Below are 21,023 nucleotides of genomic sequence, written 5' to 3' on the forward strand. Positions count from 1 at the left end.
AACCGCAGGCTGAGCGAGGGACACTCAGACAGTGTCGAGTGTGCAGGACCGGACCAGGAGTGCTGGCTCCTTCACGGGTCCATGCTAGGCCGAGGATGGTGGGCACGAGGGGCGGGCGCGGCCAGGACCCAGGCGCGCAAGGCCTCGTTTTGTGCGTGTGCACAGAAGGCTGGAGGTCGGGAGGAAGGCGGGCCTGACCAGCGCCGCTGACCCAAGGGGCTGGGCTGCGGGTGTCCGTGCGCGGCCGTGACTGTGGGGAGCTGCTTCCACAGGCCGAGGGTGTGGCTGGCCTGCGTCCCAGCCAGAACCGCCCACACCTTTGTGTTTCGTGGTCAGACGTGCTCCAGGAGCCCGTGGCCAGTGGCAGCCACCTTACGTGTCCGCCACCCCAGCAGGATGTACTTGATCCAGAACCACTGGGCTGGGGCGGCCCGCTTGGTGTTGGGCCTTTGATGGCTACCCCTGCGTCAGGGGTCCAGGACTTGAGCGGGAGCTCATGTTCCAGGGCCCAGCACAAGCTTTTCTTGCCGGACATCAGAGTGAAGGGGCAAGTCGGTGCTCTCCGCTGAGGACACAGGCTGTGCGTCTGCTGGGAGGGGCCCAGCAGGCGACCCCCGCGTGGCTTGTTTTCCGTTGCACAGAAGCTGTGCTCCAGTTTATGGGGGGCTTGGGCAGGCATGTAGGCACCACAGACCAGGGCCAGATGGGGTGTCGGCAGTGGGCATGAGCAGGCTCGCAGGGGGGCTCAGTGCAGTCAGACTCGGGCAGATCATGTGGGAGGTGGGTCAGGGGTCTGTAGTTCTGTGGGCTCGAACCAAGGAGTCCTTAGTGGGACTGGGTGACTGGGAAAGGGTGCCAGCGCATTGTGGGCACACGCAGTTCAGGGTCGCGGGAGCACACAGGCTGAGATGCTTGGCCCGCACTGGAAAGGCCAGCCGGGAGCTCAGGGGAGGGGGTGCAGGGGTGTGGGTTTGGGAGTCGTGCACAGACGTGACAGGAGGAGGCGAAGGGCTGTGTGGGGCCAGGCGGGAGAGGGAGCACCGGAGAGAGGAAGGGGCAGGCGCCAAGGGTCCATGCCATGTGGCGCTGGGCACCTGGGCAGAACGCCCCCAACACGGGGCCGCAGGGATTCCCCTGTGAGCTGGGGGCCCCCTGTGCTCATTTCCTCAGGCAGTTGGGCCTAAGGATCATGGAGAATTTCCCTGGCTTTTAGGGACTGGACACGAATTTCTCTTTGCAAGTTTTACATTTAATTAAAGAGCGTGCTCTGGCTTGTCAGATGTGCTCTCCTGTAACGTGCCCAGGATGCAAACGGCCCACCCTGCAGCAGGGTCTAATCAGCACGTACCTCAGCCCGGGGTCTGGGGCCCGTCCACCTTTCCCCTGGGCGGGGGGGGGGTCATTCACACCTGTGTACTGGGGACACCTGCCCATGCCCACGTTTGCGTCTCAGGACCCCACCCTCACTGCCCGTCCAGGGGCTCCCGCCTCCCCCGCCTCTCCTGAGTGCGTCCCTGGGAGGGCCGCTCCCTGCCGCCAGCACTGAGTGGTTTGTTTTAACCCTTCTTTTTCCTGTGGTGACTCGAGCCCTCGGCATGAACTCAGCCTCACCGCTGCTCCGCAGCCCCCTCCCCGCCGCCAGTAAGCGTCCTTGTCCTTCTTGCTCTTGGCAGGAACTGGTGGTGGCTCTGAGCCATCTTGTCGTTCAGTATGAAAGCAACTTCTGCACCGTGGCCTTGCAGTTCATGGAGGAGGAGAAGAACTACCCCTTGCCTTCTCCAGCGACCACAGGTACGGCGGCGTAGCGCGTGAGCCCGAGCGGCCCGCCCACCGGGGACCCCAGGGCAGGACTGTGGCAGAGCCCCTGTGACTCCCGCCACCCCAGGCATTTAGCAGAATAGAAAGGACAACAGGAGGGGCCGCAGTGACCCTCCGACTCTTCCTCTCTGCCATTGTTGGAAATCAAATTCATGGAAATCTTGAAGGATAGCAAAACGTGGGCAGTGGGGGCTCGTGGAAAAGCACGTCGCCTCTTCCTGTGATGAGCTGTCTCTGGCTTCCTGTTAAGTGAGTCACATTAGGCAGCTCCTGTTCTCCCATTTGTCCTTTTTGCTGGATTTATACTTCGTCATGTTGGGCTGCCCCTCCCCCCAAACACAGCCTTTTCTGCAGGAAAGAGGGCTCGTGATCAATAACAGGAGCGTTACTGCTTTTAGAACATCAGGGAAGGGAAATGAAAATGAACTTGCTCGGTGGAAACAGCTGGTGCGCCGGAGGGGGGCCCAGAGGCAGGAGCGGGGGTTAGGTCCTGCGATGCGGCCAGCCGCTACCTGTCATCACCCGCAGGGAGCCACAGGCACCTGCTGCTGCCCTCAGGGCGGCCCTGGTGGCCCGTCCTGCCCTGAGTGTCTGGTATCAGTCCTGGTGACCTCTCCCATGCCTCCCCTCCCCTCCCCCGGTGTCCAGCCAACTCTAACACGAGTGTCAGAGGCTCACTGAGTAGGGGGCCTGCCGGGGGTCTTCACGCTGGCATGGGTAGTAGCTCCTGTCACCTGCTGCTGCAGCCCCTGGCCGAGGGGGTGCATTGTGCCCCAAAGCCCACCACTAACTCTTTCTTCTTCCGGCCAGAGGGGGGCAGTTTGACCCCGGTGCGGGACAGCCCGTGCACCCCCAGACTCCGCTCAGTGAGCTCCTATGGGAACATCCGTGCCGTCACCACCGCCAGAAGCTTGAACAAATCTTTGCAGAACCTGAGCCTGACGGAAGAGTGTAAGATGCTGGAATTGTGCCCCTGGGCCGGGGTGGGACTGGGTGGGACTAGGTTTGATTTTCTGAAACTTCACTTGCACAGACGCCCCGTCCCTTTCTCTGCCATGAGCCCGTGCCCGCTGTCCCATCTGCTAGCTGACTAGGGGTGCTCATCCCAGCGGCCCCACACGCTTGCAGGCAGCCAGGCACAGGTCCCCCTGAGGCCCACGTGCCCCCGGTTGCCAGGAGCCCAGGTCTTACGGGGGGTGCAGCGCAGCTAGAGGAGATGAGGGTGGGGGTGTGGGTGGCGCGGGTCCCCGGAGCCCAGGCTGACCCGCGCACTGCCCCTCTGGTCAGCGGGCAGCTCAGTGGCCTTCTCACCCGGGAACCTGAGCACCAGCAGCAGCGCCAGCAGCACCCTGGGCAGCCCCGAGAACGAGGAGTACATCCTGTCCTTCGAGACCATTGACAAGATGCGCCGAGTCAGCTCCTACTCCGCCCTCAACTCCCTCATCGGTGAGTGCGCTCCCCAGGCCCCCTGTCTGCACCACCCGCCTGCGCGGCGCCCACCAGGTGCCTGGACACTGGGACCATCGTGGGCAGAGGGCAAGTGTTAGCTGAGGAGTGGGGGTGAGCAGTGTGTGCTGGGGGCAGCCGGGAGTTTCCACCACTTTGTACTCTAACGATGCTTACATTCTGGGCTCCTTGTGTGGCGAGGCTGCCAGAACCTTCCATCTGCCACCACGCCCGGCGCCGCGGCCCAGTGGCTGTCCTCGCGTTGATTTTGCCCCTGGAGGCACCTTCTGTGTGGCGGCCGGGGCAGAGCAGGGCCACCACACCTCTAACAGGCAGGGTGACATCCCCCTGAGAAGGCTCTTCCGCCCTCACGGGAGGTGGCATCCACCACATTTCCTCCTGGGCAGCTGTCTGTCTTCGGGGCGCTGGCAGTGAGGGCAGAACCTGCCTGGCGGGCCTCTCCCGCCCTCCCTGCGGTACTCAGGACGGTTTCCCAGGCCTTGGCTGGAGCTTTACTCCGTGTCGAGGAATGCTTTACGTGTAGAAACTTGGGGACACTAATGTCACACCCCTCCAGCGTGTTTCACTCCCGACTTCAGGAATCACAGGTAGAGCTGAGGCCCCAGAGCCCGTCCACCCGCGTCCTGGCTGTGAACCCCCAAAATGCCCACGGCGCCCCGTACGGGCTCCAGACCGCGTGTGGCCCATGTCCTGTGGCCCATGTCCTCGACGGGTGGCTCCTGCCCGCTGTGCACGCCGCTCTCCGTCCCCCTCAGTCCACCGCGGCTTAATGACCCATCCTCCGTCAGAGGCGGGCCCTCCACGCTGCTTCTCCCCCCGTTAGCCGCGCGTCCTGTTTTCCTGAGAGGTCTGTTTGAGCTGCACGCTCTGGTCTCTCCATGAAGTTCCGCAGTCTTCCCGTGACTTTGTCCCCCCGCCGTCGCCATCTCCGAGGGGGCGTCCCTCTTCCTTCTCCTACTGCTTGTCTGCTTTTACTCCTTTTCCACGATTGGCCCTACAAGACATTTGTGAATTTCTTTAGGTTTTCACATCCCAACTTGGGCTTTGTTGGTTTTTATCATTATCGTGTCTTCACGTTTTGTTCCAGTAACTTCGTATCTGTATTTCCCTCTCTTTTCTTTAGCTTTACCGCATTGTTAGTTTTCGTGTCCGTCGCTGAGGATAGAAATAGCCCGTGCGCTTGCCGGTTTCCTGCTTCCTGGCGTCGGCTTGCGCTCTGTGATTTCTTGTCTGGCCCTCTTCAGCCCCTCACGTGGGGGTGGGGCTGGGGTTGCTCTCATCAGCGGTCAGCTCTAAGCCCTCATGTATTTCCGTGGCGAGCCCAGCGCCCTTGTGCTTACGCCGCCCGTGTTGTGTGGTGACAGTGGCGTTTCTGACTCTCTGCCGCCACCTGAAAGGGCGAGGCCATGGCTCCTGTGTCGACTGCACAAGTCTGCTCCAGTGCTGGAAACAGACTCCGCGTCGGCCACAATCCCTGCAGGTCCCGTCCACATGGCGTCCCGTTGGGGCCCCGATGTGGCCATCTCATCGCACCCCCCATGCTGGCAGGAACCAGAAAGTGATCTTTCTTGCCAAACACAACCCCTACCACCCAGAACTTGGCTCAGAAATGCCGGCTTAGATGGCCCATCTGAACAGAAACAACGTGGCAGATGCATGCGTCTGGCATGTGCCTAGAAGGCGCGGGGTTGGCGCTCAGCGTGAACGTAGGTTCTGGTGGCTCACCAGCAAGAGCGTCCCGAGTGTCCCTGTGGCTGTTTGTCGTGACCGAGGACATGGTCTTCGGGAGAATTCACATTGTACGAGGTGGCTAAGTGCCCCGGCTGTCCCCACAGGCCTCCTTTAAAACCTGGGTCTGCATGAGTCTCTGTGTATAAATGTAGGGCGGACGAACACGGGTAACGGGGAAAGCTTAGAGGAATGGAGCCGCACGGCACTGTGTTCCCATCCCCGCCCTTTCCAGGCCCCGTGCAGCTCCTGTGAGTGCACCCAACCCTCCAGGCCGCTGTGCCCCTCCCGCCACCGGGTCAGAGGCCGGCAGACGTTTTTTGCCCAAGAACAGAGAGCGTCTGCTTCCAGCTTTGTGGTGGCACAAAAGTAGCCTCACGTGTCAAGTGAGCAAATGAGCCTGGCCACGTTCTAATAAAACTTTACTTGCGGGGCCCCTGAGTGGCTCCATCGGTTGAGTGTCTGACTCTTGGTTTTGACCCAGGTCACGGTCCCAGGGTCATGGGATCTGGCCCTGTGTCGGACTCCACGCTGAGCATGGAGCCTACGTGGGACCCTCTCTCCCTCTGTCTGCCCCTCTCCCCCACATGTGCACAGACAGACATGTGCGCAGTCTCTCTGTCAAAAAAAGAAAATTAAAAATTTTTAAAAATCGTTTAAAAATTCCAACTGAAATTCAGGTTTCATAAAATAGTCACATCACAAAACATTATTTTTCTCTCGGTTTTTTTTTCCAACTACCTAAAACGTATAAAAACCATTCTTCGGTGGCAAGCCCTACAAAAACAAGCAGCCGGCTGAACGGGCCAGGCCGCGTTTGTGCGCAGGGTTTCTGAGTATGGGTGGTGGGCAGGCCCCCCCACTCCCGTCTAAGGGTGTGAACTCACACTCGGGGCCACCCATCAAGAGGAGAAATTTTTAAAGCTGCCGCATCTGGGTGCTGAGCTTGTACAAACCCTGCGTCGTCGTGTGTCAGGCTCATCTGAAGCCAGACGGACCTTTGAGAGCTTCTGCCAGGAGGTCCCCGCTGTCTGCAGCACATCCCCTTCTCCAGCGTCTGGAAAACCGCACGTGCCGGTGGAGGGGACAGCAGGTTCAGGCCGTGGGGTTGTGGCTGCTTCCTCAGGTGGGTGCGGACTTGGTGCCCGGACGTGCCCGAGGCTGGACCCCCGCCTGGATGTGGGGCTGGGCTCTGATGGCAGAGCGCCAGCTTGTCCTTCGCGCTGGGCTGGGACAGCCCGCCTAGGCGGCTTAAGGGGTGAAGGACGGCATTTCCTCGGGGGCCATGCCGGACGGAGAGACCGGGATCTCCCGCCTCCGCCCTGCCTCCCGTCTGTCTCCCCGGAGCCTGCAGCCACGTCACCCCTACCTTCCTGCTCACAAAGTCTGACTCCTGCAGAAAGCGTTATCTGTGCGTCCTTTAAATCTTTGGGAACTTGACCAGAGAAGTTCTAAGCTGCTGGAGCCGAGGAGCCGCCTCATGCATATTCCATGAGATCGCAGCCGTCCGCCACGCACTCGGGATGCGTCAGCGACCGAGTCACACCGCTTGCGGCTCCCACCCGCCTAAAGCCAGTTTCTTCTTTTGTTTCAACTAAAGGACGCAGTCTCTCCAACCTCTCCCTGAATATTGCAGAAGAGGTTTTCAAAACCATGGCAACCTGGGACGTCCCTTTATTCCCACCTGTTCCCACAATGCCAGCCCCTCCAGGTCCCCCCCACTCCGCCTGGGGGTCTGCCCGCTGAGTGTGCCTGCTGCCTGCCACTGGAAGGAGCCGACCCTGGCCGGACCTCCCGCACCTGAACCTGGCCAGCCCAACTGTGAGGCTGCACTCACCTCTGCAAGCCCACATGCCTCTGGCTCTCCAGCAATCTGGCCTGACTCCCACATGGGTCCCTTGTCAGCCCCCGTACTCCAGGCCTGTCTCCCCGCATGCCCAGACCCCCCTCAGATCTCACTAGGCTTGTCCAATGGCAGCTTCCTGCAGAAGCCTCCATGAATCCCGCACTCGCTGTCAGCTCCCTGCGCAAAACCTTCCTCCCGCAGACACCCCCACCTGCATCATCAGCCCCTCCAGCCACGCCCACCACTGTCCCCCTGACCCACCAGGAGTGAGGTCGCCATCATCATCACTCAGTTTTGATAAAGCTGCCATTTCCTGCTCACATGTGCACCAGCCTGCCCGCCGGCCCCTCCTGCCCTGAGCCCCCCCCCCATCCGAGCACTCAGAGGTGGGAGTGGGAAGGGTCAGGAGACATGACTGGTGCCCCCCCCCCCCACAACACCCCTCTCTGGCCTCTGCCCCTAAGCCTCACCTACACTGGCCACTTGAGTTGGTCACGCTGCCGAGCTGAGCGCCGGCCCCTGGGTGTTGGCCGCTGCCCTTGGGGAACAGAGAGGAGCTGAGGGACAGGGTCGGGGACACGGGCGCTGCCCACATCACCGGAGGAAGAGGCCCCTTGGGCAGAGCTGCCTTCCCACCAGGGCCCAGGAGCCACTTGTCTCTGCTGCACTGTGACCGGCCCGGAAGTGGCATCTCCCCCTCCCCCCAGTGTCGCCACGGCCTCAGCAAGTCCCGATGGGAGATCGTCGCAAGCCCCCAGCAGCCCCTGCGACCCCACAGCCTGGAGCTCTGAGCAGGAAGAGCAGAGGGCCCGAGAAAGCAGGGCCGCAGGGACCAGGAGGAGGAGCCGGGGTGTTGCCAGAGGCGCCCCCGCAGCCCCAGGAGGCCTCCCAGCCCGTTCGTTTGATTTCTGAGCGCCGGGAAATGGCAGCAAGAAAGCGAACGCGTGTCCGTCCATTGCCACCGCATCAGTTATGTTTTTAATGCAAAACCCTTGATTAAAGGCCCTCGTTAAGCGTGTCACACCGGCCGCCGAGGACCTTCGCTGACAGGATTATGCGGATGCGTCAGCTGACCGGCCCAGGTGGTGCTCCGACTGGACTGCTCGCGCCTCCGCAGGCCGGGGAGGGGGCGGGCAGGGGGCTCTGTCACCGGGGGGAGCCCTAGCGAGGGTGAGGGGCGCGTCAGAAAGGGGCGAGTGCGGTGGCTCCGGGTCTTGGGTGCCGGTTGCTGGACGACCCATGTCAGCACTCGGGGCGTCAGAGTGAGCGACCCTGAGACCCGGATTCACCCCGGGCTGCTCTCCGGGGCCTCTGGGATCCAGAGCTGGCCAGGGGCTCCGAGCAAATTTTCCTACATCTTCTGCTATTTAGAAAGTTGTGGCCGTTGCTCTGAAAAATAAACCTAAAGCCATTAGTTATGATCCTTTATTACTTTTAGTCTAGACATGGAAATAGGTTTCAGAGCTTATGAGGAGGGAGCTGGGCGGGTGCCAGACACAGTGCCCGTTCTGAGCCATTAACGGCCCGGAAGCCTCCGGGCCGCCGAGGGCCGGCTGGAGCGTCCCGTGTGGCTCCGGGCTCCGGTGGGCTGCACCTCCGCGGTGCCCTCGCCGCCTCCCGTGTGGCTGGCAGCAGCGTTGACGACGGACGATCTGTGTGTCAGAACACATGGTGGCCAAACCCAGGGCGGGGGTGAGTGAACGCGGTGCTTCTCTGTCCCGGTTTTAAGGTTTTTACCAGCAAATAGTGACCCGTGCAGTGTGGCCAAACAGCCCAGGCAAAAATTAGAACTTCCTTATCCTCTACTGAATCACAAACAGGGTCGTATCAGAGTCAGAACCTTCCGCAAGAGCCACAATGATGAAAAAAAAAAATCAAAATGTTGTGAGGTGACCAATAGTCACAGCTACCACGTTCCACGTTTCCTCCGTGTGCGGCGCGCCCACCTGTACTAGTGCTGGCCTCGTACAGGCCAGATCTGTACGGAACCCCAGTCCCCAAGGGGACCCCTGCCCGACTCCCCAGGGCCACGAGGCCTGTGTGAGCTGCTGCACACAGCAGGCCCCAGAGCTCACATGTCTGTCCGTCCACGCGCACGGAGGGACGCCACCTCCCCTCCTGGGCAGCACAGCATCCTGACCTGAGAGGGGCGGGGCTCCCCCCCCGCAGGTGTGAAGAGGAGCCGCCTCCAGATGCCAGGCGTGGACTGCGGCGTGGGACCCTACGCCTCATCCAGTCGGCCTTTGATTCGAACGGTTGGGTACAGGGGTGCCTGGGGCGCTCAGTCAGCTAGGCCTCCCGCTCTTGATTTCGGCTCAGGTCATGATCTCGCATTTGTGGGTTCCAGCCCCACATCAGGCTCTGTGTTTCTCTCTGCCCCTCCCTTGCTCGCTTGCTCGCTCTCTCTCTCTCTCAAATAAACTTAAAAAAAAAACTTGCATTTGGGTGCAGCCCGTTCTGTGATGGAGGAACACTGTCCTCCAGCGTTCGTGAGATTGGAGTCCTTCACCAGCACGGGAGGGGCTGCACCGAGAGCTGGCTGGGCGGGTGACCTGAGATCTCAGCATGTCCGCAGGATCAGGACCCGTGCCGTGCCCAGCCCCCAGCCCCACCCCCGCACCGATCAAGGGTGCGGCGTCCACACCTGCGCTCCCCTTCCCGGCCCTGGCTCACGTGCTTCCTCTCTGGAGGCTGCCTTTCTCCTTCCCCGCCTCGTGCTGACCCAGTTCCACGGCCCCTCCCCCGAGGCCTGCACCGGTCCACCCGCCCTGGCCCCTGGCCCCTGGGCCGCCCCCCCCCCCCCCGTTCTTTCTGGTTCACAGCCCAGGTCTCCATCTTGACATTTCGCAAATGCTCCCTGTGCTCCCATCTCCTCGGTGCCAGTCCGTTGTTTGCCGACTTTCCTCTAGGAAGGCTTTTGCCAGGAGAGCGGTCCTGCCTCCCTCCAAAGCCCATGGTGCCTTGTCCATAGAGGCTTCCAGGCTCACCTCCCAGCCCCACCCCTGACAGGAGGAATCATTTGCCCATTACCAGAGCTGTGGACATGGCTTTGGCCTAAACATCAGACAGGCGTGCATTTGAGTCCTTCATCCTCTCGGCACTCGGCCTCACTGCCCCTCTGTAATGCCCAGGGGTGGTGCCTGTGGCTGAGACTATGAGGGTCAAGTAGGGCTGAGGGGACCGCTGGGTGAGGCCCTCCATGACATTCCTTTCCTTCGTGCCTGTGACGCACCCCATCCGTGCTGACATCCTGTCTCCCCCACTGTGGTGCCCAGACATGAGGCAGGACCGTACGTGTGGAACACACCCGGGAGATGCGGTGGCTGCCTGGGGAGAACCCTGAGGGCTCGGGTCACGCCGCACACACCCTTCATGATTTCCCGGGAACTCGGTGTCGTGTGTGCTGTGTGGACAAAAGACACTGTGTGTAACAGCAGGGGCACAGCCTGAGTGGGAGGGCACTCCCGTCCCACAGGCGCGGCTCACGTAGGCCAGGATGGCTCCTGGAGACCCAGGCATGAGATCGAGTGGTCCTCGGGGCTCGCTAGTGCTGTCCAGTCGGCCGGGGCTTCAAGGAAGGCCGGCCTTTCCTGACTCGCTTTTCCTCCTAGGAAGACCCAGCCTCAGAATGAAATCCTGCCATCGAGCCCCATTACCAGTGGGATCCCTGTATATGTGGGCCCCTAACCAGATGACAAAGCCTGAGGCTCCTACAGCCCCAGCTCTACAAAGTGCCCGTTCTGGCACCTACTAGGTCTTCAGGGGCCGCGTGCGGGGACGGCTCTCTGTTAGTAAAACACCCCTTTCCCTCTCCTAGGGGTCTCCTTCAACAGTGTTTACACTCAGACTTGGAGAGTGTTACTGCATCTGGCTGCGGATCCCTATCCGGACGTTTCCGACTTGGCCATGAAGGTGCTCAACAGCATCGCCTACAAGGTACGTGTGCCGTGTTCCCAGCAAGCTCCCGAGCTCCTGGTCCTCATTCACACGGGGAACTCCAGACGGTCAGAGAGACCTCGGACAAGCATCTCACGGTGTACCCAACCCACTTACATGTAGCTTCGGTTGGGGCGCTGTCCTGCTTCTGCTCAGCTGTGTCGGGGCACCAGGAAGTTAGGTACAGGGTGCCGTTACCCTGGCGATCCTGTCCAGGTCCTCGTGGTCTGTAGTGATGCCCCCTTTTCATTCCCAGTAGCCGTGGGCCCACTCACGCCCGCTCGGACTGAAGGAACCGCACAGAACAGGCTTCCGGCTTTGTCCCTATTTCTCTGTTGTTTTTCATTTTCCATTTTATTGACAGCTCTTTTCATCCTCATTACCCTCTTCCCTCTGCTTACTTTGAGTCTAACTTGTTCTTCTGATTCCAGTTTCTTAAGACAGAAGCGGAGGTCATTGCCTTTGCCTGAAGGCTTGTGACACACAGAGGTGTCTCGAGGCCTTGTTTTCTCTCTGAGATGCATCTCTCTGAGATGTTATCTCACTGTCATCAGCTGCTCCAGCCACTCCCCACCCCCTGGGTTATTTTGGTCATGATGAAACCAATATTCAGCCTATATGAGTTTATTTTTTGGTGGCTTGTATGTATTTAACCTTATCAAAAGTCAACTTGAATTATTTGAAAATACATCAGTGCCTAATCTTGAGATTTCACAACTATAAACTCAGCGCAGTAGATCTGAACTCGGGGTCAGATAGATTCCTCTGAGGAACCTCTCACATGCACACAAAGCACAGAACCCGTGCCTCAGTGTCCTTTTGGGTTATGTGTAAGGTGCAGAGCTGCGAGCCGGAAGTGCCCCCAGCCCACCTGAAGGTAATTACCCACCGTGTGTGTAATTGCTCCCACCAGGCAAAGCCACGCCAGCAGGTTCCGGCAACCGAAACAGGGCCTCTCATGGCTTTAGGCCAGGGCTCTCTAGTGGAGCCTTCCAAGTGGCACGTGGCTTTCCACCTATTGTGCTGATCTTGACAGACACACACATCCCAGTGTGCACATGGCGGGCACACCCACGGGTACACCCAGACAGAGGGACAGAGGTCACAGTGGGTTCCTCCAGAGTCCATACTTCCTGAAGCCGGTACTGGCACAGCACAGCCCGTGTGCATGTGAGTGTGCCTGTGTGTCTGTGTGCCTCTGGATGGATGGACATGGGTGTGTGTGTCTGTGTGTGTCTGTGTATATGGGGGAGTTTGTGTATAAATGTGTGTGTGTCTGTGTATAAATGTATATGGGTGTGTGTCTGTGTATAAATGTGTGTGCGTGTATAAATGTATATGGGTATGTGTGTGTCTCTATAAATGTGTGTGTGTGTATAAATGAATATGGGGGTTGTCTGTGTATAAACATACGTGTGTGTGTGTGTCTGTGTATAAATATATATGGATGTGTATGTCTGTGTATGTGTGTTTTCAAGAGTAAACATTTGCCACTGAAGGGTTTGGAAGCATAAACATGAAGGAAATATTTTCTTGTCCTCAATCTAATTTTTAAAAACGTCTTACTTTCTATGCTAGTAACTAACAAGGGGATTACATTTCAGTTCACAGAGAAATGGGCCTATTTTTGATACTTAACTCTGACGCCAGATTTTTATTCATCAGAGTCAAAACAGCCTTATTACTCCGGAATACCCCATAGAATTCTGTATTCAAATATAGAAATTGCTACCAGCTCAGGAACTCACAGAGCTCAAGAGCTGTGGCCCAATTTCAAGTATTTATGTCCCCTTTCCACACAGGCTTGGGGTTTGCGTTTTGCTTATAGCTTTTATTATGGAAAATTTCCAACTGCGGAGAAGTCCGAAGAAGAGCATGGTGGCCTCAGGAACCGCGTTGGTACCGACAGGCTCACTGCTGTCCCCTCCTGCCATCTGTGGTTTGGGGACAGCACTGAGAGGGACATTTCAAGTGACAGGCGTTCACGTGTCGGGGTCGTGTGTAATAATCGCTGCATTTAGTATCTATGAGAACATTGATATGCACGTGAACTCACCTAGAAATAGTCCCCCGGCGTCTGGACCCCCGAGGAGCCGGAGCATCACCGCTGCGCCTGCCGGGGCCACGTGCAGCAGGTGCCATGATGAGAAGCCGGCCTGTGAGGTTCGCGGCCAAACACCTCACTTACAAGCCCGAGGCCTGAGTGACCAAGAAACAGAATGAAGCCTGAGATCCCCAAAAACCACATGCAAAACAGTACCACGGAAACTGATCAAACCCTGGCTCCACGTTGACAATGTCGGTATCTTTTAAAACCCTGTCGCCTTACAGGGACTCTCCCCTCCCAGCCAGCACCTCACTTAGAGCCTGGAGCTGCTGTGCTCACCCCAAGCCCGCTCTCACCCAGCCAGGGTGCAATGAGCCCACAGTGGGGCGCCTCGCCTCGGCGTCCATCTCTCCGCGGGCTCTGTGGATGTGCGTACAGACATCTCCCAGAGGCGAGGCCCTCTCCCGGCACCCTCCCTGCGGAACCGCCGCTTTGCTGACTGAAGCCTCCGAGCTCAGCACCTCCTCCCCGGAAGGGCCTCCACTGCCCACCCCCCGCCCACCACCACCACGCGGGGGTGCCCATGCGCCAGTGCTGGGTGCCCCTCCCAGGCCTCCCCTGCCTCACTGCCCACTGCCGCCTCCAGCAGGAGGGCCTCCCAGAATCATCAGAGCAGCGCAGGCCCTGGGGCCGGAAATCGGGGCAGTGCTAGCGAACTGTTAGTGACAGAGGCGTCTCCGTCGTGCACCTGCCCAGTCCCGCCTCCCTGCAGGCCCAGAGGTGGCGGCATCATCACTGGGAGTCGCGTAGCTTACAGGGTAGACACTGCCTCCTCCTGAGAGTCACTGGCCCACAGACCCTGCCAGGCCGGGTGCAGAAACAGCCCCAGGGTAGCCCAGGGGTAGCCACTGGGACTCTGCTCTGGGCCCGCTTAAGCACCTGCCACCAGGTCAAGGGTGGCTCTTGGCGCCTGTGGGCCCTGGTCTAGCGCCACTAGCCTTCAGCCTGCTACTTCCCATCCCCCAGCGGGTCTGCAAGTCGGGCTCACTGTGGGCCCTGCCGTGGCGAGTAAGTGCAGTAACCCTGAGAAGCAAAGTGGAAATATTCATGTCTCCTCCCTCCCTGTCCTCACTCCCCTCTGTAGCCGTTCTCTGAGGTGCGCAGACCCTGGAAAGGGGCAGGTGAGAGACCCCCCCAGCCTTGGCCCTGCCGGCTTCGCTTCCTGGGGGTCAAGGACTGAGGGTTCCCCGATGGCCGTCGGTAGCCATGGGGCAGTGCCTCGCTGTCCCCATCGCTGTGGCAGATGAGAGTTCATGTCGTTTGTCTAGGAAGTGCCGTTCACACAACGCTTCTTTCTTAGAGTAATAGACTCGTGTGCCTTGGTAGGTGTCTTCTCAGTGACCCAGCTGCCAGTAGGCTCTGCGAATGCTTGGCCCCAGATCACCTTGGACAGTCCTGGGACCCCAGACCCTCCACCTGTGGTCGACACTACAGTTCCCGTAGCCGTGACCCGCCCGGCAAGAGCGGCTGAGCGCCTGGGCTGGAGTCCTGAACCCTGACTCTGGTCGTGTTGGGAAGCCCACCGTCCACATCTCTCCCACCTGCTCTAGGGTGCTTTTCCCTGCACTGGGTCAGACTTCCCGCGCGCTTGCCAAGTGACATGTTCCAGGCGAAGAGGCAGAGAGTAAAGGGAGCATCCCAGGAGCTGGAGGGGCTCGCTGCCACCCCAGGCCCCTGCTCCAGACGCCCCTGTAAGCTGCACAGGGTCGGGGGCAAAGCCGGGCTCATGCGCGGGTGTGTGTCCCTGCGAACTGTGTCTGAGTGTGCATCAGGCCCAAAGAATACAGCTGACCTGAGAATTGGGCCTGTAACAAAATAGCATATGCCAAGCTCGGAGAGCTTGACCTGTAGCCATGACCATCCCCTCGCTGCTGCCGGGGACCACCTGGACCCCACCACCTGTCAGGGAGGGCACACCTGCCCGTGCAGTGGTTTCAGAGCCGCGTCCCAGAGCAGAGAACACGGAGCCCCGTCCGAGAGGACAGGCACAGGTGTGGTGTGGGCAGGGGCTCACAGCCGGGCCCAGGCCTCAGCTCAGAGCCTAGAAAATGCCGCTGCCTCGCTGCTGACCTTCTCTGGCCATGTGCTCTCTGTGCAACGGTGGCTGGGACCAGCGCAGGAGGCAGCCTCTCTGGCGCCGGGCTCGCCACCCCACCCCGCCCTGCTGCCCTGTGTCCCCACACCAAGTCCACCCACCACCTCTGCTCACGCTCACCCTTGCAGGCCCACACCCTCTCGAGAGAGACCAGGGCCAAGGCAGTGCTTGTGGAACAGATGGAACTGTTGGGCTATAGAAAGCTTCCTCGAAGCCTGAAGCCTTGTGATCGCCAGTGTGAAAGCTGCCGGCGTGCCCACCGCTCAGGGTTTCTAAAACGGACTCGGAAAGAGCCGTGTGGCAGCCGTAGGTGTGAAGGGTGTGGGCGAGGGGCTGCGGATGCCTCACAACCCCCCCTGCCCCGGGCCCAGCAGAGGGAACAGAGCCCAGTCAGCAGAGCCTCCCTGAGGAGCAGTGGGCAGCGAGCTTGGCACAGGCAGGCTGGGGTGGGCTCTGCTGAAGTCTGCGTTTCAGCCACGGGTTTCTGTCTCCCGTCACCTCCCCCAGCCCTGGACATCTTGAGGAGACTCCTGGAGGCTTGTAGCTTCTCAGCTCAGATCCCATGCTCTCCCTGGACCGCTTTGGGGGTTGCTTGGCTCTCAGGTCTTGATGGGGGCACGGGGAGCTGGCCAGGTCATTTAAATACGGAGCGAAAGCAAGCTCACAAATAGTAAAAAATTTAAAAAATATTTTCCTTAATGTTTTTAAAGTTTGATTATGGTTCAGTTTTTTGCTGTTCTTATTTCAAAGTGGTGAATTATCAGGGAAGCATCGATATTGTGTAAATGAACAGTCTTTTGGTGGTTTTATTTTCTGCCAGTTGGCTGCATGTAGGAAGCACAGTGTCCTGATTGCTGAGAGTGGGATCAGAACACACAAGGGTCCCCTGAGCAGGGCTGCCCACAAACGCCCCCGCAGAGGTCAAGGCTCTGTATCCCCGGGTGGCAGCCAGCTTTGAGACCCAGTCTGGCACCCACCGCACTCGGGGAGCCCAGATGGCTGCCTTAGCCTCCTCCAGTCCCACGCGCCACCCGGGCAGCAGTGTCCGACCTGGAGCCCTCTCCCAGGGGGCGGGGCGGAGCCGGCAGGGCCCACCCAGCGCCCCTGCACTCCCAGGGTGGACCATCCACGGGAGAGCTGGACGGACAGTGGGCTTGCCGTCCACTGGGCGGGGGCAGCCTGGCCTGCTTCCTGCTTCCCCAGCCCAGGCACCCCCAGCAGCCTCGGTTTCCCCATCAACACAAAGCCCCACTTCAAAATATCAGAACAAAACTGCTTCCCTCAACAGTTGCCTCAAGTGGGCAGGAATCCTCGGTGGTGAAACGTCAGACGTGCAGCCGCTGTCCTGTCTCCTCCACAAAGTGCCGCGTCCAAGGGGTGCTGGGCGCCTGCTTGGCCCTGCAGGAGGGGAGAGGAAAGCAGAGGCTGGGCGGGCAGTGGGGGGCTGGAGCCCGGCTCCTCGTTCACAGGGGCGCAGTCCCATAGCTGCGCTTGAGGCAGGGCCAACCCCTGGGGCCTCGCCGGATCCAGCAGGTGCTTCTGGGAAAGCGAGAGAATGTTGTTTTATCTGCAGCGTGACCCTGGGGAGGAACGTCCCCGGGCCGTCCGCTGCCGCGCATGATCTTGGCCAAGAGGCCCCTCGTGCCGTCTGGACAGCCACCGCCCTGGGCTTCGGCCTCATGGTCGCAGAGGTCACCAGCAGCTCACCGTCCACACCACTCGCCCCTTTGCTCTTTCAGGCCACCGTGAACGCCCGGCCCCAGCGCATCCTCACCGCGTCCTCGCTCACGCAGTCGGCGCCTGCCAGCCCCACCAACAAGGGCATCCACATCCACCAGGCGGGGTAGGCGGCCCGTGTCTGTCCCGTGTGCGCCCCTTCTCCGCTGCCCTCCCCTGCACGAGTGCAGCAGCCGACCCTGCACGCGGGCCTGACTGCCGCAGCCTCCCCAAACTCGGCCAGCCAGGGGCTGCGGCCTGTGGCCGGTCGCGGGCTGGCGGAGCCCCTCTTACGTCAGTGAGGCCGCGAGCAGGCGCGCCCGCCCGGGGCTGCCCTCGCTCTCGCGGGGGCACCATTCCCAGAGCCTGCGGCCAGGGCCCTCACTGCAGCGCCGGCCTCTGGTGTCCAGAGGCATGTGCGCGTGGCGGGCGGGTGGCGATGCCTCAGCTCGTGGCCCGGGTCAGCTGGCAGTGCCTGGGCGGGTGGTGTGAGGACAGGGTGCTGCGTGGGAGGGTAAAACGGAGCGTTTCCTCTTCCCCCAACGGCAGGGGCTCCCCTCCAACGTCCAGCGCCAGCAGCTCCAGCCTGACCAACGACGTGGCCAAGCAGCCAGTCGGCCGAGACCTGCCCACGGGCCGCCCCGGTGCCCCCGGCCCCACGGGGGTGCAGTACACACCCCACTCCCAGCAGTTTCCCCGCACACGGAAGATGTTTGACAAGGGCCCAGACCAGGTACGCTCGACTGCACCCTGCAGCCCAGGACGTGGGCGCCGCTCCACCCACCACGCCCAGCCATGCCAGCACAGCCTTGCAGTGTCATGGGGCCCTTGCTGCTGTGGCCCCTTGCTGTGGCTCACTGTTCTGGTGCTTTCCACGTGGCCTCACTCTTCTGGTGCCTTCCACGTGGCCTCACTGTTCTGACGCTTTCCATTTGGCCTCACTCTTCTGGCGCCTTCCACATGGCCTCACTCTTCTGGCACTTTCCACATGGCCTCAGTGTTCTGTCACTTTCCACATGGCCACATAAGGTCACAGAGCTACTTGCTTTTTCTCTTCTTGGGTGAGTAGCACGTCCCTCCGCTGACTGTGGCACTGGCCACACAGAAGCGCCTATTCTCAGTGGGTTGCATTTTCCACGAATGTTCCATTATGCCACGTAAGGAGTCACGGTCTCTGCCTTCAAGCTGAAGAAGAAAGTTCAGGAGCAGGAGGGGTCAGTGTCCTTATTAGCCTGGCTGATGTGAACACATGCGCGGGGGCCTTGGCCGTCTTGCCCAGACTGTTTGCCGCTGTATCGGTCAAGGGCGCAGCCTAGAGGGGCTGCTCAGATGCAGCAAGGGAGTGGGCCGCTGTGGATGCCACGTCAGCTGCGTGGCACAGCTCCGTAAGCAGCTGCCTGCAGGGTGACTGGGGAGCGAAAACACAGGTGTCGTCTGGTCCCTCACGCACCCAGGGCAAGGTTCATCCTCCAGGCCGGACCCCGACGTGGGCCCGCCAGACAGGAGCGGCGGGGCACACGGGACGGCCACTGTCCTTGGGCCGCAAGCCAGGGCCCTGGTCCAGCAGCGGCACGGGTCCCACAGCGGGCAGGAGATGCGCCCCAGCTGTGGGGCTTTCCACCCGGCGAGCCTCCCGGGAACAAGGGGGACTCCTCTCTGAGCGATGCCTCTGGTCCCGCCACCCCGTGCCCAGCCTTGTGTGGTGATGCGAGCCCTACTCTGACCCCGCCGGCCACCGTAGGCCCTGCCGTGGGAAACGAACATATGTGCCCGGGGAAGCAGCAGCAAGTGGTTTAAGTCTCAGTACCCACGTGTCCCAGCTGGTTTGCATCCCCGACTGGGAGCCGCTTGGCACAGTCGAGTACCAAGTTGCCGGCGGTCCCTGCCCCAGAGGCCTCGGGGAGGCGCTGACCTGCACATCCAGTGTGACAGCGACAGGCTCTGCAGCCCGAGCCACCGTGGCCAGCCCCGGGGCACAGTCTCCTGAGTTCAGGTTCAGTGGCCTCCCTACACGGGTGCCCTGGAGCCCTGACCCCACATTCAGGGTCCCCACCACCAGAGCGCGGAGTGAGGCCAGCAGGGAGGTTCGGCAGCCACCCCGCTGCCGTCTGTCTCCCAGTGAATCCTCCCGAGCATGCAAAGAGGCATGTGGGGCACGTGACTAACTATTCTTTCTGTTTCCTCCCCGCCTTGTCCCTGAAGACCACAGACGACGCAGATGACGCTGCTGGACACAGAAGCTTCGTCTCGGCCACGACGCAGACGGGCTTCTGTGACTGGAGCGCCCGGTACTTTGCCCAGCCTGTCATGAAGGTAGCGTGCACGTGCCCCCGGGTGCGCCCTGGAGCAGACCCTCGGGTCCGCCTGGCCCTGCCCTCGGCTCCCTCCACCCCTTCCTCCTTCCCCGAGAACCTCGGCCTCTGGCCTGGGCTGTCTGAGCCCTCTGCTCTGAGCCAATGGGCGACCCCATCTGGTCCCTCCCCGGGGCTCCCCCCAGCCCAGCTGCTAACCCTTTGGGGCTCCTGTGCCATCACATCTGCGGCTGCTGAAGGGCGACCCCAAACTGCCGTCGCGATAGCGGGTGTGAATGGCTGAAGTGGTGAAAGGAGCCAACGTCACTTAACTCCCCGCCTTCTCTGAAGAAGCCAGACCGGCCTCCCTCCAGGCTGCCAGGCCACGGGCATGGCTTTGTCCCACTCAGTGGCCTTCTGAGGCCCTGGGCTCTGGGCAGCCGCACCGAGGAGCAGGCTTTTTCGAAGACCTGCCCATTGGGCTAGTTCTAGTGCATTCTGGCTGATGGTGGGAGGCGCATCCTGTCACTGCAGATTAGGGCCACAAGCCCAGGGGATGGCGTGGGGCAGGCGCCTTTCCCCGGGAGCACCACAGGCCTGTGCGTAGAATTTCCCGTGAAGCGCATTCTTAGGAAACCTTGTTCCCTCACACAGACCATTGAAAATCACAGCTTATTCTTAATTGTGCCTCAGGCTCCACATCCAGGTAATTTCCGCGACGAGAGGTTGGACCCTTTATTACAACTTTTTCCTGCTTTCCTTCTTCCCCATTATGATACTGATTTTTGTCAGTGAAAACACAAAGGAGTCATTGTCAGTACCCGAGGCACACGACACACTTGTAGTTATTGAGCACCTGTGCTGGAAAGGGAGAGATCACTCTTCCGTTTTCCAGCTGAGCCCGACTCCCAGAAGGCAGTTGGCAGTAAGCGCCAGCGCCTTAAGCAGTCATTCCCCTCGACCTGGCAATTAATTCATTTACTGCGCTATCAACTCAGGGAAATAATCAGAGTCACGGATGACCCTGTTGTTTACAGTAGTAAAAACTGGGATCCGCTCAAATACCCAACATAGGCCTAAGGGCTTAGCAATTATGGAATATTTGACGTGGTGTTTATTGTTATTAAAACATCAAGCTTTAAAGTTAATGTCTTAAGGAAGCACTCGTGCTAAACCTTGGAAAAAGGAAAAAAACAGCAGGACATAAACCGGCTACACAGCGGTCCATTGGCAGTGCCGCACGCACATCCGTGCATGTTACAGCCGCCCTTCCCACGCTAAGCATGGGTATCTTTAGAGTCAGGGAAGAAACATGAAAGCAGCAAACACAAGAGGCAGCCGAGCCCCACGCTCGCCCTCGGGGCCCTTGCGCACAGCCTCGGCCAGCCTGAGAGCGCCTCCGCCCCGGCCCCATGCTGAGAAGGGACCCAGCCAGTGCTGGGATTGGCACCAGGACACGGGGGCCGCTGCTGTGGGTGGCAAGCCGGATGACCCTGTTATTTACAGTAGCAGAAGGGTGGCACCTCTGCGTAGAGGGGAGACGGAGAAGGCCAGTCTCCCCAATGGGCTCTTGCGTCAAGCAAGCGCGGGCCCAGAGCCCTGGGCGGGCCACCTCCTGCTGGAATGGCAGTTTCTTGGTGTGGTGATGAGCGGTTTTTCATTTCTCCCCTTTTTTTTTAAGTTTATTTTGAGAGAGAGTATGTGCGAGCAGGGGAGGAACAGAGAGAGAATCCCAAGCAGGCTCCGCACTGTCAGCACGAAGCCCAATGTGGGGCTCCAACCCACGAACAGTGAGATGGTGACCTAAGCTGAGATCAAGAGTCAGACGCTTAACTGACTGAGCCCCCCTGGCGCCCCAGTGAGCAGCTCTTCTTCATGTCTGGACACGGCCTGTCCCAGCCGCCCATGTTGCCGGCAGGGAGAAGGGGCGCGGGGACCCCAGGCCCCTTCCTCTTACACGAGTTCGGTCCCCCCAGGTTCCAGTTTCCTGTCCTTGGCGCAGGTCCTTAGGCCGGCATT

At 60.2% G+C, this 21,023-nt stretch overlaps 1 protein-coding gene across 2 annotated transcripts in view; it reads left to right on the forward strand.

The window, feature by feature from the left end:
* Positions 1–21,023, forward strand: part of RPTOR (regulatory associated protein of MTOR complex 1) — a 329,175-nt gene that overhangs the window by 277,158 nt on the left and 30,994 nt on the right. For both annotated transcript variants that reach the window (XM_039226302.1, XM_039226303.1), the window contains exons 18-24: positions 1,674–1,791; positions 2,629–2,769; positions 3,106–3,264; positions 10,677–10,795; positions 16,737–16,840; positions 17,263–17,446; positions 18,916–19,026. In XM_039226302.1, coding sequence (XP_039082233.1) covers positions 1,674–1,791; positions 2,629–2,769; positions 3,106–3,264; positions 10,677–10,795; positions 16,737–16,840; positions 17,263–17,446; positions 18,916–19,026 — 936 coding nt within the window. The remainder of the gene's footprint in view (positions 1–1,673; positions 1,792–2,628; positions 2,770–3,105; positions 3,265–10,676; positions 10,796–16,736; positions 16,841–17,262; positions 17,447–18,915; positions 19,027–21,023) is intronic.

Source organism: Hyaena hyaena, unplaced genomic scaffold, assembly GCF_003009895.1.
Source record: "Hyaena hyaena isolate Hyena2069 unplaced genomic scaffold, ASM300989v1 scaffold_21, whole genome shotgun sequence".
NCBI lineage: Eukaryota > Metazoa > Chordata > Mammalia > Carnivora > Hyaenidae > Hyaena > Hyaena hyaena.